The following is a 23,303-nucleotide window of genomic DNA, read 5'->3' on the forward strand; positions in this document are numbered from 1 at the left end:
CGCCGGTTTGTACCTCGGTTTTCGGAGAGAGCGCGCCTTGACTGATTTAACAAAGAAGAGGGCCCCGAACATTGTGGCATGGACTGAAAAAACAGGCGCTGCATTTGGTGACTTAAAGCAGGCCCTTACGTCCACACCTGTTTTGATGGCACCTAACTTTTCTTTGCCTTTCATCCTCCAGACGGACGCTCCGACACAGGCCTGGGCGCCGTGCTGAGCCAAAGCGTCGATGGTGTGGAGCACCCCATCATGTTCCTGAGCCGGAAACTGTTGGACCGGAGACCAGGTATGCTGCGGTGGAGAGGGAGGCTCTGGCGATTAAATGGGCGATTACTCAGCTGAGGTACTACCTGTTGGGCCGGGAATTCACCCTTGTCACGGACCATGCACCCCTACAGTGGATGGCCCTCCACAAGGAGTCGAATCCACGGGTCACCCGGTGGTTTCTTGACCTGCAGCCGTACAAGTTTTCGCCGTTCATCGCCGGGCGCTCCCACGCCAACGCTGATGCTCTTCTCGGGTTCACGACCTCTCGGTTAGTCGCCCGACCCGCCGGGTCTGGGCTAAGGGGGGGGGGGCCTTGTCACACACTTGCGCATGGGAGGCAGCTAAAGGGCTTGAGTGAAGGCAGTTTGGAGGCATGCCGGGTGTGGCAGAGTGCACTGACTCTTTTCTCCCTTGCCTGTAGACCATCCCCGGGATTTCACCTGGATCTCCTGACATCACTTCGGGACTGAGCCAATGGAAGTCGGCCACACCAGCTCCAGTCCCTCTGATGTCACCTCCGCTCTGAGCCAATGGTGGAAGACCACATGCCAGATCCATACGACCTCACTTCCTGTCTCCCCTTTAAAACCTGCCCCTTTCCTTTGTTTCCTCAGTCTTGTTTTGGACTCGGTTGTATGCACTTCAGTGCTCTGTATTTCAATAAGAAAACGACTTTGCAGCCAGGATACCACAATATACGGGTGGCTGCGCCATCTCTTTATCTGTCCATGTCTCGTTCTTGTGACTATATATATATATATATATATATATATATATATATATATATATATATATATATATATAAACTGATCACCCATTGGCCTCGCTCACTGAGTGCAAAGGAAAAAAATAAAATGTAATCTATAAGTTATTAAACAGTAAAGCGTTTTAAGAAGTAAACATACATTGAGCACTACTGGAGTGGTTGCGGGTAAACTACATTTTAAAGCCAGTATAACATAACAGGTAAGTAGTACTAACAGCAGCTAAAATGTATATGGATGATCTCTTGGTAGTTGATCCCTTTTGAAAGGCGCTACACGACGGCTGTGGTATAGAAATTACATTTTCTATGTGAACGTCCAAATTTCTGCCTGTGGTAATGTGCCTTACCGGCGTTACCAGCAATTAAAAGAAAATCATTTTTGTGTCCTCTGCAGTGTTAAGAGAGAAAGGCTTTGGTTGGGGATAAAAGGAAAAAAGGTGTAAAGAAAGGAAACTTGCCTTTTTCTTTAATATAGTGTAGAGAGAGGTCTTCGCTGACGGTATGAGCGTCGCGGTGGGTCTCGTGTAGACTGGAGAGACGGCCCTGCCATTAACTGTCCGGGATGGCACTGTCGATCCTCCACTCCTGTGCGTGTCTTCATAATCCGACCTGACGACCTCATAATCGTATGCATGTAAAAGAAAGTGCGAAGCACCTTAATATTAGTTTGCCGCAGTCTAGAAATGGGATCCCGTGTTTACGGTTGTCTGGGCTATAGCTCATGGGAAGGGGGAAAAAAATGAAAAGTGTTTACTTTCACTTAAGGCAGAAGCACAGTCAGCGTCTCAAAGGCCGGCACAGCTAACCACGCACGCGTGCGCCAACGGCCGACTTTTGTAGTTTTATTGCAGTGCAGGAAACGCCACTTTTTGCAGACACGTTCATGTGAACTCTCTGCGCTCTTTAGAGGTCTTGCTTTCTCTGCGCACTGCGCTCATAGTCAGTTCACGTGAGCTGCTCGGAGTACATGCATCGAAGCTTCTGAGCTGTGCCTGTGCTATCTAGTGCAATCTTGCGATGTCCACGGCGTTATTTAATGTTAGCTAAGATCCAGCACTTAAAAGTTTCTCGCTACAGCAAATTTAACTCCGTTACAAAGTGATCCAAAGTCTCGTTTATACCTCGTGTCTTCTCATTAAACTTGTATCTCGCGAATAAAGTATTCCGCGTTTTTCTTCATCGCTCTTTGGAGCTCTTCCTTCTTTTCTACGTACTGCGGTCACAATCAGTTCAAGTGATTATGTGGGAGGCATGATGATGTCACACACAGCTCCGCCCCCACGGCTATCGGGCTAACATCCATTACAGTATATGGAGAAAAATAGCTTCCAGTTATGACCATTACGCGTAGAATTTCGAAATGAAACCTGCCCAACTTTTGTAAGTAAGCTGTAAGGAATGAGCCTGGAAGTTGGAGAATTAGTGATGAGTGAGTCAGTCAGTCAGTGAGGGCTTTGCCTTTTATTAGTATAGATAATATTCATAAATAATATAGGCAGTTTGTAGTCATTTTGCTTGACTTCTCATTTCATCAATAATGGCTGACACAGTACAACACCCTGCCATTACAGTTATGCCAAGAAGATTCTTATGGTGCCTGTGAGCTTTAGCAGATTTCTCAAGCCCTGTGTGTGGCTATAATTAATGCAGACCTCTTCTATATATTTACTTGACTGATTCATTTGAGTAAGTACTTTTAAAATATGGCCAACTCATCCAAGTCTTAGCATCTAATCCTTCTGATACATACAATTTACAATTCAATACAATTTTAAAAGTACTTCTATAGCCCAAAATCACACAAGAATTGATGCAATGGGCTTTAACAGGCCCTGCCTCTTGATAGCCCCTCAGCCTTAACTCTCTAAGAAGACAAGGAAAAACTCCCAAAAAAACCCTAGTAGGGAAAATATGGAAGAAACCTTGGGAAAGACAGTTCAAAGAGAAACCCCTTTCCAGGTAGGTTGGGTGTGCAGTGGGTGTCAAAAAAGTGGGGGGAGGAGTAAATACAATACAATACACAGAACAGGACACAAGTAATTCTCAATACAATATAATGGTACAATGGAAATATTACAAGTAAGCAACCAATAATGAGGTCAACCATATGCACATCACGTCTTCCAGTCTGCTTGTTTGGACCTCATCTTTGATATCCTAAAGAACTGAAGCTGTAGTACTAGCAAGGATATCAGTTGTGGGGATGGTGATAAGCCAGAATTCCAGCAAACACAGATAATGATCGATTGAGCAGCCAAGATATCAGCAGAGTTTGAAAATGCATTTGTAAATTCTCTGGAGTTTCCTTTCTTGAAGGAATCTTTGCTGTCATCAGGTCTCCTGGTCTCTAACTCCTGGCAGCAAAGCAGCACCATTGCATTCATTAGACATCTGATAACAGCCCTGTTTTTTCTCACCATTTCATTTTGTTTTGTCACCCTTGATATGTTTCATGCTCTGTCAAACATGCTCCAAAAAATCTGGGGTTCTTATCCTTTTTAAGAATGCAACCATTTTTTTTTTTAAATTCTCACAAACCATCCCCAAAAACAGTGACATCTCAAAAATGATTGCTCTCTTTAATGTTAAAGTAAGTAGTACTAGGGTGCTGTATCGTGTTAGCCATTGTGAATGTAGGGAGAAGTCAAGCAAAATGGCTACAAAGATTACAATATGCAAGCTTTCAAGGCAACTCTGGCCCCTTCTTCAGGCAAGATGTAATCAATCCAATCAAAGCAATCTAATCGATTACTTAAGGCTTACGTTTTGAGTTTGGTATTTTTCTGTCCAGCCTTTTTAGCTCTAGACCATCAGGAAACTGACACAGTGACACAGACAGAAGCACACCCACATCATCGAGATATCAGTGTTTCAGGGGACCATAAAACGTTGAGATCCATCGAAAACCAGGAATCGATATTTTTGATGAATCTGAAGCTTTTGCTCCTCACCCCCTAGATGATAGGTTGGGGAAGGTGCAAAACAAAATGTTTGCTTCCTGTCTGAATGTCTTTTCATGTATTGATTCTGCATGCATCTTCCTGTCATTTCATATTTAAATAAATATCTCCAAAAAAAAAAAATCTCCAGACTCATTCTATGCAATGTTCAGCCAACAAACATGTGTTGTGGTTACGACGTAATAAATCCGACAAACAAGAGGAGACCATTCAGTCCATTTGTCATTTAGCATTATTTAGCTAATGGCTAAGCTGTTCCAGGATCTCATCCACATACTTCTTGAAGGTTGTCAAGGTTTCTGCTTCAACTCCATTTCTCTTTATATACAGAAGTATTTTGTGACTTCACTCCTAAACATACTTCCCCTTAATTTCCACTGGTGTCCTCAAGTACATGATTTGCCATGAATTTGAAAGAATTCTGCTGGATCTATTTTATCAATGTGAAAAATCTCTGCTGGGCCTCATCACCTTGGGCACCACCTCTGGTGACCACCAATGGGCAGCACAAACCACATCAATGTGCTGTGTACCCACATGCAGTGGTGATGATTAATCTGGGTTGATCAATGATTAGCATTATTGGAGAAGAACATCATGATAGCAATTCTGATTAACTGATTGAAATTGACTAAATATCCAAAAAAAACGTAATTAATTTATGAAATCACGAGATATTACAGATAAGTCATTCCTGGTCCCTCAGGAATATAGACCCAATTACTGGAACATCATCCCAAACATTCCAGGCCTGGAACATTCTGGCCTATTATTGACCTAAGTGATGTTGCAATTGCTGTTATGTTTAATAAAGAACACACAATCTCATAAAGCTTCACTTTTCATAGCGGGACTTGGTTCTTGACATGACTTTAACTTTCTAATATCCAAGTATAAGCTGTCAGACCTACAAGCCTTGCAATTACAGGAAAGCCAGAAGAAGCACTGCTATTTTTCCTCCTCTCTCATTCCTCTGGTCACTTTGCCCTTTTTTATTTTTGGACACCCTGCCGAAACTCTTTTGTGCATTTTACTGAGGCCTTGTTCTTTGGCCCAGATTGTGTTTTGCATTAACACTCACTCCTCTACTCTCACGCTGAATCTGCATGTCTATGCTCTTTATTTCTTTTTCACCCTCAGTTTCCCCATTGTGCCCTGCACTGCAGGTTTGCCCCACCTTTTGATATTTATTCCCCTCTATGTCCTTTGGTTTGATGTTCTGTTTTTTAAACGTTGCTTATTATTTTACAAAAAACACAGCATAACTCACAATTCCAAAACAGTGAAAAACTGTTCTGCAGACAAATACTGAAAAACATATCGGTAGAACCCAATGGCACGCCAACACTGGAAAATCTCCCAGAGTATTGGCTAAAAAAATAAAATAATAAACATAAAAAAGCGAAAGTCAAACAGCTATGAAATAACCATGCATGCCTTGTTTTCACACCACATGTTTATCCTCCGTGTTATTCTTGTCTTCTTCTCTATACAAGACCAGTGTTGTCTTGTTAAATTTCTTCCGTAATTGTGTCTCATAATAGAGAAAAATCCAGCAGCTCACACCTACTTAATTTTTCTGCTCTTCCTTCTTCACTTTCACTTTTTATTTCATTCCCTAGATGCTCCTTATTCTGCTGTGGTCAGTGCTTCATTATAGATAGACAGTATCTTGTTACAACTGGTGTCATGTTTGCTTGGGCCTCTTTGGCATATCTGTGTGTCCCACCTCATGTCTTCACTTGTTCCTCTTCTTCTGCACAGCCTCAGGACATGTCATCTCAACTTCAGATGTTGTGCCGCTCTCTCGTTAGCTCTTTCTTCTCCTCACACACTGCTAACTGAGCTGGACCTGAATGGCCAAGAACTGAAAGATTCAGGAGTGGAAAAGCTGTGTGAGGGGCTGAGGAGTGAAAACTGTAAATTAGAGAAACTGAGGTGAGTTAACAACAAGTGTGAGTGTATTTGTATACATAGATGTGTCCGTGAGTGTTTCTTTGAGTGTGAGCATGACAGAGTGTGTGTAAGTGTATATTTAATTAACTCTATAGATGTGACTGCTCCATTCACAAAATACAAACTCTGTCAAAACAACCTGCAATATCTCATATGGAGTGGCAGACAGATGGACGTGAGGTGGACGCAGATAGAGATTTCCTTTTAATAATTAACACTAGAATTACCGAAGCCTACGAAAAAACTTGTAATCCTGGCCTACCTTAAATCCCTTTGCACCTCTCCGACAGCATCTTTTGTATTGTAAATGTGTTGATCAGCACAAGCAGCCTGCTATACCATCCCACCAACCACGTTGAAAAGGCAAAAAGTTCTCTCAGCTCAAGTCTTTTTACCTGTGTGTGAATTGCCTGGAGTTGTAAGGGTAAATAATAGATCATTATTTGGAATGCATGCATTTCATGTGTGTTACTTGTTGTAGGAGTTTTCCCAATAAAGAAAGACATTTCACAAAAACAAAGTGTTGGGGACCATCCCGTAGATTGTCCTGTGGACAAAGTAGCAAAATAAATGATCAAAAAGATACCAAAGATGCAACAATTGACAATGTTTATCAGACAAAATGGCGTTTATATACAGAGATGAATTATGGGAACAGGAAATGGTTGGCAGGAGGTGACGTGACAACAGGAAGCGGAAACAATGTCGTTTGATGAAACCGGAAGTGATGTCTTTTTAGAGCGTCGGAAGTGATGTCAGCTCATGTGGTCCGGAAGTGATGTTGTGGCGGCCATTTTGGAACCTGGAAATGTTGGTAACAATTTTTTCTCGGATTTTCTGTGGAGAGAAGAGATTCCGGTAAGTACCACGTGACAACCCTTCATCTTGCGATGTTCCACTCACCTTTTGGCTTTTTGACTGCCTCCTAATCACACGTGTGTGACAATGTCTACAATAATCTATCTAAACACATCGTTAAAACAGAAAAGTTTTTCATGTTTAAGTAATAATCAGCAAAATGTCAACATGAAGCATATAATGTGTGAAGCCTGAAGTCCAAATATCAAATAAATGCTTTCACAAAAGGTACAAGTATAACAAAGCAAGAATATAACTGCAGTAAAAGAACTTGCATTAGGGTGCGACATTGACACATCCTTAATAACAACAACAACATTTATTTATATAGCACATTTTCATACAAACAGTAGCTCAAAGTGCTTTAAATATTAAAGAATAGAAAAATGAAAGACACAATTATAAAACAAAATAAATCAACATTAACATCGAATAAGAGTAAGGTTCAATAGCCAGGGGGGACAGAAAAAACAAAAAAACTCCAGACGGCTGGAGAAAAATAAAATCTGTAGGGATTCCAGACCATGAGACCGCCCAGTCCCCTCTGGGCATTCTACCTAACATAAATGAAACAGTCCTCTTTGGATTTAGGATTCTCACGGAAGGGCTTGATGATGATGATGGTCATGTAGACTTCTGCCTTTTAATCCGTCCATCATTGTTGGAGCATCATGAAGCTTTGAGTAGGTGGTGGTGGCGCAGGCCAATATGACTGCTTTGGTGGCACAGCGGTAAGAATTGCAGACAGGTAATCAAAAGGTTGCCAGTTCAATCCTGGATGCCTCTGTAGTAAGTTGCTCTTATTTTTGCTATTATAGAATAAAAACATACATTTGATTTGAGTCTGTAACAGCCGGTTATATTTATGATACTTGTAAAAGTTAGCATTCAATTTTATTCTCTCAGTCGCGTTCACGCTTGCCCCGATCTGACACTGCTGTTTTCAAATAAAGACGTGATATAACAGAGGTGAACTCAGATGAGGACAAGGGTAGGGTTCTACATCGGAGAAAGAGAACAGAAGCCCTCCAATCAAGAAACGTCTACTCACACATACAGTAAGAACAACACAGCTGCACCAGGTTTTAAGGCAAAAGATGGCACCATTTGGATGCAGGACAAGGTCTGGCATCATCCTGCCAGTCAGTCTGCCCCACACCTGTCCTTCAATGAAGCAGCACGGCTTACAAAGCTTGCCAAGGTATCATGCAAAGTACTATTTGTGATTATGTTTTGTGATGGTTTTTACATAAGAAACATTTATATGTTACTTATATAAAAACCAGATTGAATGTTATTTACCTTGATTTATTTACATATCTTCCTACAGTGTAAAGTCACAAGTAGACTGCAGAACTTCCTCTGTTTGATAAACATGGGCAAAAAGTACATGTGTACTGAAGTGACTTTAGCTGCAGGTGGAAGCTCCTGTCGCACCCTATGCAACTGTGTTTGATCCTATTTAGGAAAAGATCTCAGTCGCCAAAATGGGAGAAAGACTTTCCAAGACTAAGGTCATAAAGCTTATGGAACCATTTCCGGACAAAGGCAGAACCGTAACAAGAGTTGCATTGAGCTTCCAAATGTACCTAAAGTGCATGAAATGCATGTATTCCAAATAACGATATATTATTTACCCTATAAAACTCCAAGCAACTCAAATGCATGTAAACAGACTTGAGCTGAGAGAACATTTTGCTCTTTCTGCGACAGTGGGGGATGGGATAGCAGGCTGCTTGTGCTGATCGACACATTTACAAGACAAAAGATGCTGACGAAGAGGTGCAAAGAGATTTAAGGTGGGCCGGGATTATGAGTTTTTTTCGCAGGCTTTGGTAATTCTAGTGTTAAACACAGTGTTGTGACCCTGCGCCCCTCCCCCACTATGGTCCCTCTTATCCTTTCTGTCCAGTCTTTTCTTTTATTTGTTTTCCACAGTCTTGCTTGTCCATTTTTTTATTTCAGTCTCGTCGCTCTCCCCGTCCTCCACGGTCAATTCCCTCCCTCTCACTCCTCTGCTTCTGATCTCCTCACTAAAGTTTGTTAAAAGTCTGAATAAGGAGGAGAAGCATGGTCAGTGGGAATAGACAAAGACTAGTGGGACCTGGACCTGGACCAGGGTTTGGAGATAACAGTGTTCAATTACTTGGTTACTGTTCTTAAGTACATTTTCATATACTGTATCTGTACTTGATTAAGTAGATTTAGCTGAAAATACTTTTGACTTTTACTCCACTACATTTAACAGCAAATATCTTGACTTTCTACTTCACGACATCTCCACATGGCGATGCATTAGATTTTGTAGTCATATGAACAGTTCATTGTTTTTGAATGACTCTTTGCAGTGAATCACAAAGATCGATTCACAAACGCAGATGAATCAATATAGTAGAACTCCATAGGAGTACTAAATCGCATGCATGATGCTGTCAGCCTTTTTCTAGTAGACACGAACAAGTTTGTGATGGGTTGCCACATAAAAACCAAGTTTGTCCAAGATAGAGTTCTGTATTGAGTAATAAGCTGCCTGCTGTTTATCATGATATTTATGGCAGTGCAGTATGTAAAACAATGCCATTGACACACACACCAAAGAGAGCTTTAGTTTCTGTGGCACTAACATGTAATAAGCATTCCCACATTCCATCTCCCAACCAGTTTAACAATCAAACTGAGCAAACTGACAGTAAAGACACCTATAAGAAAGTTGGAGAGAGAAGGAAATGACAGATGAGCTTGTGATGTGGAGGGACCACCCTACACGTTTGAGATGTCAAAATGAAAATAACAGGTGCAGCTCAAGGATGTGACAACTTACTGGGTATTGTGACAGGAGAGTCAACAGAGTGACAGTATATATAGGGTCATGGCCGTGTTTTACGCTAAACAAAGTTTTAGTGGTCAAGGACAACTGGTTGCTTCCTCACCACATATTCACCTTAAACTGGATACCTTGAATCTAAATCTGCCACTGAGGTGAAAAGAGGACTTTGTACTAAATTTAACATGCCATGTGAGAATTTCTATCTGTCACATGATTTTAAAGTAGTTCAATAAATGTAATTCTACTGGTAGTGTGAAGGACAAGTTTTGGTTTAAACCACTGAGAACTGTAAATATCAAAAGGGTGAGACAAGCAGTAGACATTCAGTATGATATTAGTCAGTCAAGTCAAACATTTTAAACTGGATCGTTCAATAAATTATTCAGAAAGATTTATCCCATCACCTGTATAAAGAACTTATAGTGTATATACCTTCTTAGTAATAATTTAGCTTTTTACTGCTAGGTGGAAATTGGAGTATTTTAAACTATTTGTGAATTCCCTGAGAAACATGTATTGATAGTGGCGGAACTCGTTTTGTTGTTTTAGGACAAAATAAATAAGCTGCATTGACTAATTATTTTTTATTATTTATTTTTTTTTACCTTCTTCATTCCTTAGCTGGTGCATTGAGTCAAATCACAAATTTTTAAGTGACCATTCATACTGTGCTTTCAAAAAATCGTCATATCCTCACACCACACCCTAAGAAATTCTTTCTATCAGCATTACTAAAATTTAAACTAAACATTTCCACTGGCAGTGATACACCTCAGAAATCTGCTCCTGTTTTGAATGATGAAAGTTGTTTTACGTTAAAGCTCCTGCGGCTCTCTTTATGGAATTTGCATGCTCTACCCATGTCCAGTTTTCTCCCACAGTCCAAAGACATGCAGGTTAGCTGTGCCGATGGTGCTGAATTGGCCTGGGAGAGAGTGTGTGTGTGTGTGTGTGTGTGTGTGGGAGTAGAGGGTGCGCTTGCCCTGTGATGGGATGGCATCCTGACCAGAGATTCTTCTTGCCTTGCTCCCTATTGCTGTTGGGATAGGCTCCAGTTGCTCCACCAAATGAAGAAACAGATTTGGAATACGAGTAAACAGAGCATTGCTTTAACAATATGCTTGCCTCTCACTTTTCATTATAAGTAACTGCTCGCTTCACTCAAAAACCAATATCCTCCCCCCACCCCCCGGAGCACCACTTCATGTCTCTGCCACTCACTTTGTGATAGGGCTGGGGGAGGAGTGGGGATTGGGGTTCTTAACGCATGCTAAGGAGATGTGGACGGATCAGCTGCTGTCTTTCTGCTGCTGCTGCCGAGCTGCGTGTTCTGCTTGTCGCACTGCGCGTCGATCATTTAAAAGCCTGTACAGCAGCTGTCGTTAAAGTGTCTGTCGCAGGACGTCAAAGTGTCTTCTGAGAAGATTACGTATCGACCCAAGATTTTTTTTATTATAATAGAGAGATATTCATGTGTGAAAATGTGCTTGAAAGTAAACAAAAGCATTTTCTATTTTATGATATGGCGATTGTTATTTGTCTCTTAATGACTCTGTTGTCAGTATGATAATAATCCTCTTCTTGGGTCCCAGAATGGTACCAGTTTTCTAATTTGGGTCCTCAGATTAAAAAGTTTAAGAACTCCTGGCTTAGAGATTTGAAGTGCAAGTGAAAGTAGAGCCTGTCTGATTCATGTTTCGTTCTGTTTAGAGCTAAATCATTACAATACACTACAGTAACAACACATTTATATTAGAATGTATTCATTATTTTGTACAATTTTTCTAATTCTTTTAAACAGAATATATAAGCATAATATTAATCAAATGTTTATCAGCATAAGCTGCATCCATCTTAATTAATATGGCACAACCTGCACTATTTTTCCTTTGCACCCTCCCCAACCATAACCTATTGTTTATGGGGGAGAAGCGAAAGCCTTAGATTGGTCACAAATTTCGATCTCTGGTTTTTGACAGATCTCAACATTTTAGGGTCCCCCGATACTGAAAACATTGATGTCTCGATGATAGCTGTGTGTATCTGTGTGTGTCACAGTTTCTTGAGAAGAGTCTAGAGCTACAATGGCTGGACGGAAAAATACCAGAATATGTGGATGAGATACTAGAACAGCTTAGCTAGTGACAAGTGGACTGAATGGTCTCGTCAAGTTGGTCAAATTTCTTATGTTGTAACCACAACACATGTTTGTTGGCCTAACAAAATGTTTACGTGTCACAGAGAATGAGTCTGGAGATTTTATTTTACATTTTTTCTTTTGGAGATATTTATTTAAATATGAAATGACAGGAAGATGCATGCAGAATTACAAACCGGATTCCAAAAAAGTTGGGACACTATACAAATCGTGAATAAAAACTGAATGCAATGATGTGGAGGTGCCAACTTCTAATATTTTATTCAGAATAAAACATAAATCACGGAACAAAAGTTTAAACTAAGAAAATGTATCATTTTAAGGGAAAAATATGTTGATTCAGAATTTCATGGTGTCAACAAATCCCAAAAAAGTTGGGACAAGGCCATTTTCGCCACTGTGTGGCATCTCCCCTTCTTGTTACAAACTCAACAGACGTCTGGGGACTGAGGAGACCAGTTTCTCAAGTTTAGAAATAGGAATGCTCTCCCATTCTTGTCTAATACAGGCCTCTAACTGTTCAATCGTCTTGGGCCTTCTTTGTCGCACCTTCCTCTTTATGATGCGCCAAATGTTCTCTATAGGTGAAAGATCTGGACTGCAGACTGGCCATTTCAGTACCCGGATCCTTCTCCTACGCAGCCATGATTTTGTGATTGATGCAGAATGTGGTCTGGCATTATCTTGTTGAAAAATGCAGGGTCTTCCCTGAAAGAGATGACGTCTGGATGGGAGCATATGTTGTTCTAGAACCTGAATATATTTTTCTGTATTGATGGTGCCTTTCCAGACATGCAAGCTGCCCATGCCACACGCACTCATGCAACCCCATACCATCAGAGATGCAGGCTTCTGAACTGAGCGTTGATAACAACTTGGGTTGTCCTTGTCCTCTTTGGTCCGGATGACATGGCGTCCCAGATTTCCAAAAAGAACTTCGAATCGTGACTCGTCTGACCACAGAACAGTCTTCCATTTTGCCACACTCCATTTTAAATGATCCTGGCCCAGTGAAAACGCCTGAGCTTGTGGATCTTGCTTAGAAATGGCTTCTTCTTTGCACTGTAGAGTTTCAGCTGGCAACAGCAGATGGCACGGTGGATTGTGTTCACTGACAATGGTTTCTGGAAGTATTCCTGAGCCCATTCTGTGATTTCCTTTACAGTAGCATTCCTGGTTGTGGTGCAGTGTCGTTGAAGGGCCCGGAGATCACGGGCATCCAGTATGGTTTTACGGCCTTGACCCTTATGAACAGAGATTGTTCCAGATTCTCTGAATCTTCGGATGATGTTATGCACAGTTGATGATGATAGATGCAAAGTCTTTGCAATTTTTCGCTGGGTAACACCTTTCTGATATTGCTCCACTATCTTTCTGCGCAACATTGTGGGAATTAGTGATCCTCTACCCATCTTGGCTTCTGAGAGACACTGCCACTCTGAGAAGCTCTTTTTATACCCAATCATGTTGCCAATTGACCTAATTAGTGTTTATTGGTCTTCCAGCTCTTCGTTATGCTCAAATTTACTTTTTCCAGTCTCTTATTGCTACTTGTCCCAACTTTTTTGGGATTTGTTGACACCGTGAAATTTTGAATCAACATATTTTTCCTTTAAAATGATACATTTACTCGGATTAAACGTTTGATCTGTCATCTACGTTCTATTACAAATAAAATATTGACATTTGCCATCTCCACATCATTGTATTCAGTTTTTATTCACAATTTGTTTAGTGTCCCAACTTTTTTGGAATCCGGTTTGTAATACATGAAAAGACTTTTAGACAGGAAGCAAATGTCTTCCTTCATGTATCAAAGGGACAAATTTTACTGGAAGGAAAACACTTGCTTGGCTTTTTGCTTTGCGCCCTCCCCCACCATAACCTGTCGTCTAGGGGGGAGGAGCGAAAGATTCAAATTCATCAAAAATTTCGATATCTGGTTTTCGACTGGTTTCGATATTGTAGGGTCCCCTGATACCAAAAACATTGATATCTCGATGATGGGTGTTTGTCTGTGTGTCAGTTTCCAGAGCTAAAACGGCTGGCTGGAAAAATACCAAAGTCGAAACTTAAGCCTGTTATGAGATGACGATGTGCTGATTAGTTTTTGAGCCAAATCGTGCAAGAGAAAGAGGCACTCTAGAGGAACCCTTAAATACCGTACTTCTATGCAATTAGTGATGAATTCTTCTTGTCAGTTGCTATTGTAATGAAATATATTATGATCAGAAAGATCAGCATCAGAGTGGTAAAAAATTATCGAAATGTTAGAGGATAGTACGGGTAACTTGGTTCCTAGGGGGCAAAGCCTACTGACGCTCACGACTGAATTTTTGTATTTAACACAGTAAACATTCAGCAGGCACACCTGACACCACATTATACTGTTAAATCAGGGAATACATTCGACATGAACTTCAAAATTTCAAGTACATTTTGAAGCAAGTACTTTCTTACTTTTATTTTAGTTGGAAGGTCATTGGGGTACTTCAGATTTTACCAGAGTACATTTCATTTGAACTTTTACTTAAGTAAATTCTTTGTGTAAGCACAAACAGACATGAAAGGTCAGAGGTCTCATTACAGACTAGATATTTGTTGCCAAAGTTAATGTTGTTTATTGAATTGACCACGTCATGGGTGGAGTTGAACAACATACAAAATAGGACACCTTAAATCAGAAATGGAGTGGTATCCCACTGTAAAATGTCTGGAACTCAATGTTGCTTTTATGCTCAGCTGTCCTGTGCCTAATGGAGCTTATTGTTTTACCAAACTAGAGCGATGGACATGAACATATTCCTAGACACACTACTCCTTTTGTACTGAACATACATCCATGGGAAAGTGTGATCTGCCTGGTGACATATACTCCATGTCTTATTTTACTTTGTTAAACATGACAGCAGCTGCTGGAGTACAGGCAGGGGTGATGCCCTGGACATGTTAAACCAAAAGATCTGTCATAATGTGATTAAGTGAGTCTGAAAAGGCTGAGATAGCTATTGGGCCACTGTTTTGTCTTGGTAGAGTTCTCTATTACTCTAGTTTCCCCTTTTATATTATTAATTTGTAGCCTTTGTCAGAATGACTCCAATCTCACAGACATATTACTGTTCATAAGGTAGTATATAACTTCTCCCCACCTTCCCTTCTACATTTATAACAGTCCTCATTTTTGGCCAGCTTTCTTCACAACAGGCCGTATGCCTGTCTCAATATGGCTACTGAGCTGTGCTCCTCATAGCAATGGTGTGAAAGAGAGATGCTTCTTCATGATGATGGTGTAAGAGAGAGATAGCGTGGGGTAAAGCAAGCAAATCTCTAGACTCTCTATAGAGTCCTGAAGAGAATCAATCACTTGCCAAATTGGTCTTAGGCACTTCCCTCAACCTTGTCAAAAGGACAAAGACTCAGTCCTAAAGACCATGGATTCTTAACCATCAAACCATTGTTCTTTTTATCAATAATGTAACACTAATACTACATTGCTTTGTCCAAGTCACAAGTAAAGACTGTAACAAGGCGCAATATTGGTGCCTGAACCGACATAGATAGACACAGAGGCACACATAAAAATTAAAAGAATATTTATTTTGCTTCAGCTGGGGGACACATCTTCCCCGTGCCCCTCAGCCACAGCACAGTCCCATAAGCACAACAGAAACACAAAAGCCAACAAAAAGCACATTGGTCTTCACCACCACTCCACCCGGCAAGCATTGTCCTCCTCCTCCCGACTCTGGCTCCTGGAGTTGTGGTTGCTGGCTTCCTTTATAGCCCACCCAGAATTGGTACAGGCGCTTGATAACCTGTATCTGGCTGCACTTCCGGGTGTGGCTGCCTTGCCGCCCAGACGAACTCAAGAAGCTGTTCAGCTCCCCCTGGTGGTGGCCACAGAGCCCAAAAAGGCTGAGCTCCGGAGTCCCATGTCTGTGGCCCCAATGCAGCCCAGGGGGTCTGCCACCAAGCATTCTGGGGGAAATAGTATGCCACCCATGGCTGTTCCCCCAGACCCAGTATCGAAGGGGTGTGCCGGCCCTCGCCGTTCGCTAATAGACATACAAAATATTTATCAACTTATATGTAAAATTTCACACCACAATAGCCACACTGCCTGAAGTGACCCATGGGTGTTCACAGAACAGATAGGTTGACTTGTGTTAATTCCTTTGCAGTGACTGGGATGTAAAGCTTGTAAAGGTCCTGCCATGTTTAGTCCTCTTACTTCTTATCCACCGGCTTGTCCTGTCTGCTTTATTTAAGACACGCATCAGAGAAAGGCAATAAACACAGGAACATCAGTCATGAAGAAATGTTAAATTCATGTGAAAATCCTGTGCAGGTGGTGAAGTGCTGTGCATTTCCAGTACCTCCATGCAGATGGAGATGTCAGAGCATCGCTCATTGATTTTCTCAAATCATTTAAAGTAAATGGACAGCTGAAAGAGTCAGACAGGAATTGGGAATAAAAAGCAGTAGTAAGCAGTAATGATGGTCAGTTCAGAGTCCACTCAGACAAAGAGGTTCTCCGATCACCTCAGTGCCCAGTGGACTGGACTTTGTGATGTTGACAATCCATCTGAAGACCATCAACCTGTCATAGTAGGTGGAATAATAAATCTGACCTCAATGGCCCTGAGATTTTTAGAAGATGTTGTGGCAGAAACATGCTGCTCAAAGAAAGCACTCGGAGACCTTAGGATGTGCAGGCAGATTCAAGCTTTATTACGTGATGTACACATGGTCTACCTTGGCTACCTTTCATTCATTACAGTCCTTTTCAAAAGTTTAACTCACTCACTATCTGACTCCAACTTCCCATTGTCCTGGTCCTGCCTCTAATTAGTTTCACTAATATTTCTCAGCCTAATGAGCATAGCACTCTACCTTATCCATCATGGCCACCTGGCAGGCCCTTTCTCCATCCAGTTCCTGACACCATTATCTCTATCTATCTATCTATCTAGTCCTCAGCTCACATTCACCACCAGCCTCTCTCTACATGCCTGACCTTTACTCATGAAATATCATTGGTTTCCAGCTTGCTAAGAAAAATAAAAAATATACAGCGACAAGCCTTTTTGTGATTTAACCCTTGCTATTACAATGTGCATGATGATATAATGCTTATTTTCATATATGCTCATGATTCTCTTTGAATATATGCAAATCGTCAACTTTAAGAATATACTTTTCTATGAGGTCAGCTGGTCAATGGTCAGTATGTGAGGTATAAATGGCTAAGGACAGATGTGTCACATGTCAGCCTTGTCCTCCATTTCCATTATGTCATTCTTCCCAAAGTCAGATTCAGTCTTTGTCCTCGTTGGTGTCACAATAAACCAGATAGAATGTCCTTATTATCTGATTAGTGTGACATCAGGAGATTCCATCTTGACAAACTATTGAGTATTGTGCTCTCTGATATCCAGCAGTGATCAGCCTGTCTAACAAGAATCTTTGGAGCAGGTCAATCTTCTTCATGTCCTCAATCCTGACTTGCCTACAGAAAGTCCATCTGGTCACTCAAATGAAAGACGTTGTGACTCCTGTTTCTTTGTTTCTCTTCTGTACTAATGCCCACATGTCCATTTTGATGAGTTCTCACCAGTCATTAGAGCATGAAGGCTGGAGATACTCTCAGGTATATAGCACCTTACATTAAAAAATACAGGGTGGCCCACCTCTACCGAGATGATTCCCGTCTCGTCTGCCTCCCGATAGGCAGCTGCGGTCGTGTCGACTGCCTTGTACAAATGTATTGACGCACAAGGAGATCATTTTCAGCATCTTCTATTACCTGTGAATACCAAATTTGATTATTTTTCTCTTTGCCACGTAATGCAGTTCTCTCGGTGCTCCACTTTTTTCGTGGGCCACCCTGTAGCAGTAGCAGATTCAAACTGTATTTCTGTGAAAATTCAAAATGGTGACTGTAGCTTATCTGTCTATTTGTTTGTGTGTATAAGAATGGGCAACAACAAACAGTCAGATCTGCTGAAAAGACCACTGGCACCAATCTTCCCACCTTACAAGATCTATAGTATTCCAGAGTCAACCCTCACATCAAGGCCACAACCTTTTTGAACTTCTCCCACCTGCTAGGCATTATAGACCAATCTACACCAAAACAAGGAGATAGAAGGACCGTTTCTTTCCACAGGCCATTAAACTCACAAATGATTAATTCAGCTGTGCATGCTCAGTCTGGGCCACAGACCCCCTTCAATATCTTACAGTATTCTTACATATACTGTAGTTAATGTATGATTCAATGTTTAGTTTGGTATTTCTTGCACTCTTTATTCATACGTTGACTCTTTGTCTTGTATTTATCTCAAGTGTGTAGGATCAATTGTGTGTATGTCTGTCATGTAACTAGACTTGGGAGTGTCATCAGAAAGTTAGAGCTGCATTTCTTATATGTGAACAGATTTGGCCGATAAATGGGGTTCTGAGTCTGATCCTGATTCTGATTCTGTCCCTCCTCATGTCCTCACTTGCCTCCCTTCTTTTTCACAGCCTGTCTTATTGTTGTCTCACCCATGGATGCTGTTCGGCTCTCTCCTCAGTCCTTTCTTCTCCAAACTCACGGCTCACTGAACTGAAGCTGAATCACAACCTCAACATGGATTCAGGACTGGCTCAGCTGTGTGATGGGCTGAAGAGTAAAAACTGCAAATTAAAAAAACTGGAGTAAGTAAACAACAAGTGGCCAAGTGCCTGTGGGGTTTACAGACAGGCTGATCACAAGAAGGGCAGTCAGTAGGATGAGAAGAGCTGGTCAAAGTGATGGATCGTAAAGCAGTGAACTGGGGTAACAGACAGGAACCAGCAGGGTAGAACAGCAAAGATAAAGAGAGACAGAAGAAGAAGACCAGCAGGGAAAATAAAAAATAAAATAAAAAAGGTGGAGTGTGAGAAGAACAGAGAGAAGGAACTGGAGAAAAGGTGGACTGCAACTGTGAAAACAATAGGGGGACAAGGACAAAGGGAAGAGCGGTGACATTAACAGAATGTCAGGCAGTGTGGATAGGAGGAGAGGGTGGATGAGAAACAGAAGAGTCAATGTCAGGGACAGGGAAACCAGGGGACAGCAGAAATAAACAAGAAAGGTGATGACAAAATGAGATGAGACTGAGGAGGAGTGGGAAACAAAACATGATTGTGTATAAAGTAACAGAGTGGGGTAAAGGAAGTGACCACAGGTGGACTACGTTGTCAACATGCAGGGCCGTCTTAATGCATGGGCACGCTGGGCAGTTGCCCCACGCTAATCTATGTATGTTGTGACTTGCTGAGTGGTTGTGTAGGTAGGGGCCCCAGTGCACTGCTTTGTCCCGGGGCCTAAACTGCTGTTAAGATGCCCCTGTCAACATTATGTCAGCTGGACAGACCATCATCTTTTTTAAATAAATAGTCAGATGAGAAGTAATCAACTGATGTTGACCCATTTGGTCAGTGGACTTAGTGACTGGCAGGCCAACACACAAATTATGTGACTTTGATGACTTGAGACACTGAGAGGAATTCTGGGAAGGTGCCCTCAGGGGGCTTGTCATTGATATTGTGTGAAGTGCTGCCCCCTTGTGTTTGTAACTCGCACTTGTGTCCTACATAGGCTGCAGCATATTGGGGTCAGTGAGACTGAGAAGAGGAACCTGAGATCACTACAGGAGGAACTGGAGAGGACTGGACGACAGGTGGATATCGTCACTTGAGACGACATGGTGATCAACTGAATTTCTGAATTTCCCTATGGGATTAATCTACTAATAATCTAACCTAACTATCCTTAGTGCTGACGTCTCCTGTCCACTCACTCTAAATTCTTCTCTTCATTCTTTTACAATCTCTTCAGCTCTTCTTCACATATAATAAACTGTCCATGTCTTCTTCTCAGTCTGTGCGCTTCTCCTTTAAACTTACTGTTTGTTCACCCTGTGACTTAACTGGTCGTCAGGCTGCACATGCTCAGAATGGATTTTCACCAGCAGGGGGCAGTAGTGAGACTTTGCATAAAAAGACCCCTGGAAATCTGAAAGCCCACTGAGGCTAGAAGTGGGAGCAAAGATGACTGGATAGTCAAGTTTTTAGTGTTAAGGGGGATAGTTCTTATCCTGGCTTTGGGGACAAGCACTGGACAGGACAGGTTTATGGCCATCTGAGCGGAACCATCACAAAGGCTCTGTTTCTCTACCTCATTTGGTATTGCTTGAACCTGTGTCCACTCCCCTCCTTGTTTACTGTGTCCATGTGCACGCAATTCCTGACTTCTGCGTCTGACTGAACAGACTCAGAGGTGTGCAGATTTGGACATTTGTGCAACTCCCAGGACTTATTTCATCATTTTCTTCATTTTTACTCTCTTATCTTCATTTCACTGTTACCTCCACTCGTGTCTTCTTTAGTGAGCAGCAACCTGAACAAGTGAGCCATTTAAAAATAAATGAGAGCAAAATGACAAGACAAAGAGAACTCTGACCTAGTGGTGTAGAAAATGTGAGGGACTGGGGACCCATCCAGGGTTGGGTCCTGTCTTGTACTCCATGTATATTGTCTGTGATACCTAGCTACTCTGAACTGGACTGAGTGGGTTCAGAAAATGGATAGATGAAGAAGAACAAGCACAACTGGGAAATGGACAAGGTGAGGAGCACCTAAAATCTACAGCTAGATCCACAGACTTAGAAATACAGTTTGGACACCTTTGGTCAAAATTTCTATTACTGTGAAGAGCAAAGAGAGTAGAAGATGAACTGATGTCCAAAATTTATGCGCCCAAACCTTTGCATGCCACCATATTTAACTGTATAAAGCAACGGTCACAACATTGAACAAAGTCTTCAACAACAGGTCCAAGGCTGTCCGCCTTTTCTTGTAGAAGACTCACAATGACAGAGTTGTCTGCAAATTTCAGGATATGTCTGTCCTTGAGTGAACTTCAGCAAACATCTGTGTACAGAACAGGACACAAACAGCAGCCTTGTGGTGATCCAGTAGATAAGTTTAGACAATCAGAAAACCCGACATTAACACCTACTCGTTGTGTTCTGTTAGTTAAGAAGGCATGTGATATAGAGGGTCCGCAGCTCAGAACGAAGAGCCAGTTTTTAATGAATAATACATTTGGCTGTGTCAGTCTATGTGGGCACCCTCGCGCAACCGTGGGGAGTTGATGAGGTAACTGGAGCGAGTCGCACCTGGATGTGAGGGTGCAATATCTTTCTCAATTGCTTCATCGGCTTCCTGTGGTGAATGATTGAGACACAGAACCGTACAAGTACAGGCTGGCACAGGAGAAGGGAAGGACGAAAGAGGAAAAACGAAAGAGAGACTGACTGACTTGCAGAACGTGAGTGCGTAATTGGGGCAGAGAAAGAGGACAAGCCAGCCAGCTAGATGAAGAGACGGGACATCCCACACCCACTGATTGTGCTGAGGAGTGGGTGCGTTCGAGGGGGTATTCTCTCCAGGGATCCAAGGCATGTCTGCAAGGGCGTGAAGGATGACAAGAGGACAACCAACCCTGAGCAGTCTGGCAGACACCGATGGAGGCAGCCAAGATGGGGGTCGGGATTGAGAGGACCGCAGCTGCTCAAGTCTCTCCAGCTGAACGAGCAATGGGTAAGCTGGGAAGACTTGGAAGGAAATGGGCTCAGCTCATATGACCCAATGACTGTCGTTGGTTTTTATTCTCGTTTTAAGCCTGGTTTTAATCATTTGAATTTTTTTTCACTGTTTTTATGGATTAATTAATGAAGTTTGAGAACTACACTTTGGACACTATTTTGATTTTTTATTGTTTAATAAAAGCACTTTGCACCATCTGTCAGCTCATTTCTTTTACGTTCTTGACGGTGTAGGGTTCAAGAGGCTCCCAAAACAGGGCTAGTGAGCTTGGAGCCAGAGCCGCACCGTCACAGTCCACAATCCACCTGACCAAGTGAGGGCCCAAAGAGAATTGATCAGTTTATCAACTAAAATGAGGGGAGGGGCGAGGTGGTATTTTTGATATTTGGTACACTGGATTAAAAGTTTTCTGCAAACATGACCATTATTTTTAATAGAGTAACTTGTTATAGTCATGCAACCACAAAAGTTTCAAAGGGGGAAAAGAGGAAGTGTTCGAGAAAGGCATAAAAAAACGGCAAGAAGTTCAACCTGGCATTGTTTTCGGACACCAAGCAAGTGGCAGCCTTTTACAGGAGCTCTCTCCCTCTCTCTCCGTCATCTTTTTTTGGGACAACTTTCTTTTTTTTAACAAGACTATTCACCAATTCAATTATTAATGATAATGTTATAATATGTTTCTGGCTTGTTGCTGCTAATCTTAAATGAATTTTTAAATTGAAGATATGCCGCTGTCATCGCAGACGCAGACCTAAGTGGTCAATTGCTTTTTGGATGAGTGGGGAACTTTGAAAGTTACCACAGAGTGAACGAATAGGTTCAGAAGACTCTGATGGCTACCTATGTCTATAATACCGTAGAATGTAAGAGATTCTGGGCACGTAAAGAGGAAAATATTAAATGTTCTCCTAGTCAGCTGGTATCTTTACAATTGCCGCTGACTGTTGAACATTACTACAGAAGCAAGTCGTCCAAAGATGGAAAAAATATGGAGCAAAGATAAAAGTAAGGTGGAAAGCAATCAGAACTGGCCGGTCTCAATAAATGTGGAATGTTTGATCTCTTTTTTTTATTATTTTATTGATTTTATTGTAATCGCACAACATTCCATACAAATAGATTTTTACAAAAATAGGATTCAAAACAAATCAACCTCCACCCCTGAGAAAGAGAGCATGGCCAGCAGAATATAACTTAAAGCTAGTAAAAATAAGTCAATAGATGAATTAATAAGCAGATAAAGATAAATGGAGAAGAAAAAGAAATGGAGAGATAATCTGCTTCCTCAGTGCTTTAAGAGCTTAATCTAAAAAATATTAGTAATTAGATCCTGCCAGGTTTTGAAAAAGTTCTGCATAGATCCTCTAAGTGAAAATTAGATTTTTTCCAGTTTCAAATAATATAAAACATCAGTTACCCACTGACTTAAAAGGGGTGAGTTAGGATTCTTCCAGTTAAGCAAGATAAGTCTGCATGCCAATAGCGTAGTAAAGGCAATTACAGTTTGTTTGTCCTTCTCCACTTTAAGTCCTTCTGTGAGCCCACCAAACACAGCTGTTAGTCGGTGAGGAGGGATTGTGACACCAAGGCTGTCTGAAAGGCATTTAAACATTTTGGTCCAGAATGATGTTTTAGAAGCAACACCCAAGGAAGACAGGAATAGTTCAATCAGTCTTTATTCAGTCACAGATGAGTATGTGGATTCATACTTTGCAAAGCAGAAGAGCAAGGTTTTCCGGTTTCAGTCGGCTTTAATATTCATTTTCCTCCTTCCCTCTTACTTATGAAACAGCATCTAAGTATTTCATCAATTCGGCCAACTGTTTCTTTTTTGTGTACGTGTCAAAAGGGGCCTCAAGGAAGGAAAGGTCA

The 23,303-nt window shown here is 41.5% G+C and overlaps 1 protein-coding gene across 1 annotated transcript in view; it reads left to right on the forward strand.

Moving 5' to 3' along the window:
- Positions 1-21,628, forward strand: part of LOC120534441 (NACHT, LRR and PYD domains-containing protein 3-like) — a 59,972-nt gene extending 38,344 nt beyond the window's left edge. Inside the window, exons 5-7 of the mRNA XM_039762013.1 lie at positions 5,758-5,931; positions 18,321-18,494; positions 19,420-21,628. Coding sequence (XP_039617947.1) covers positions 5,758-5,931; positions 18,321-18,494; positions 19,420-19,519 — 448 coding nt within the window. The 3' untranslated portion in view covers positions 19,520-21,628. The remainder of the gene's footprint in view (positions 1-5,757; positions 5,932-18,320; positions 18,495-19,419) is intronic.
- Positions 21,629-23,303: the final 1,675 nt, after the last annotated feature.

Source organism: Polypterus senegalus, chromosome 8, assembly GCF_016835505.1.
Source record: "Polypterus senegalus isolate Bchr_013 chromosome 8, ASM1683550v1, whole genome shotgun sequence".
Classification (NCBI taxonomy): Eukaryota; Metazoa; Chordata; class Cladistia; order Polypteriformes; family Polypteridae; genus Polypterus; species Polypterus senegalus.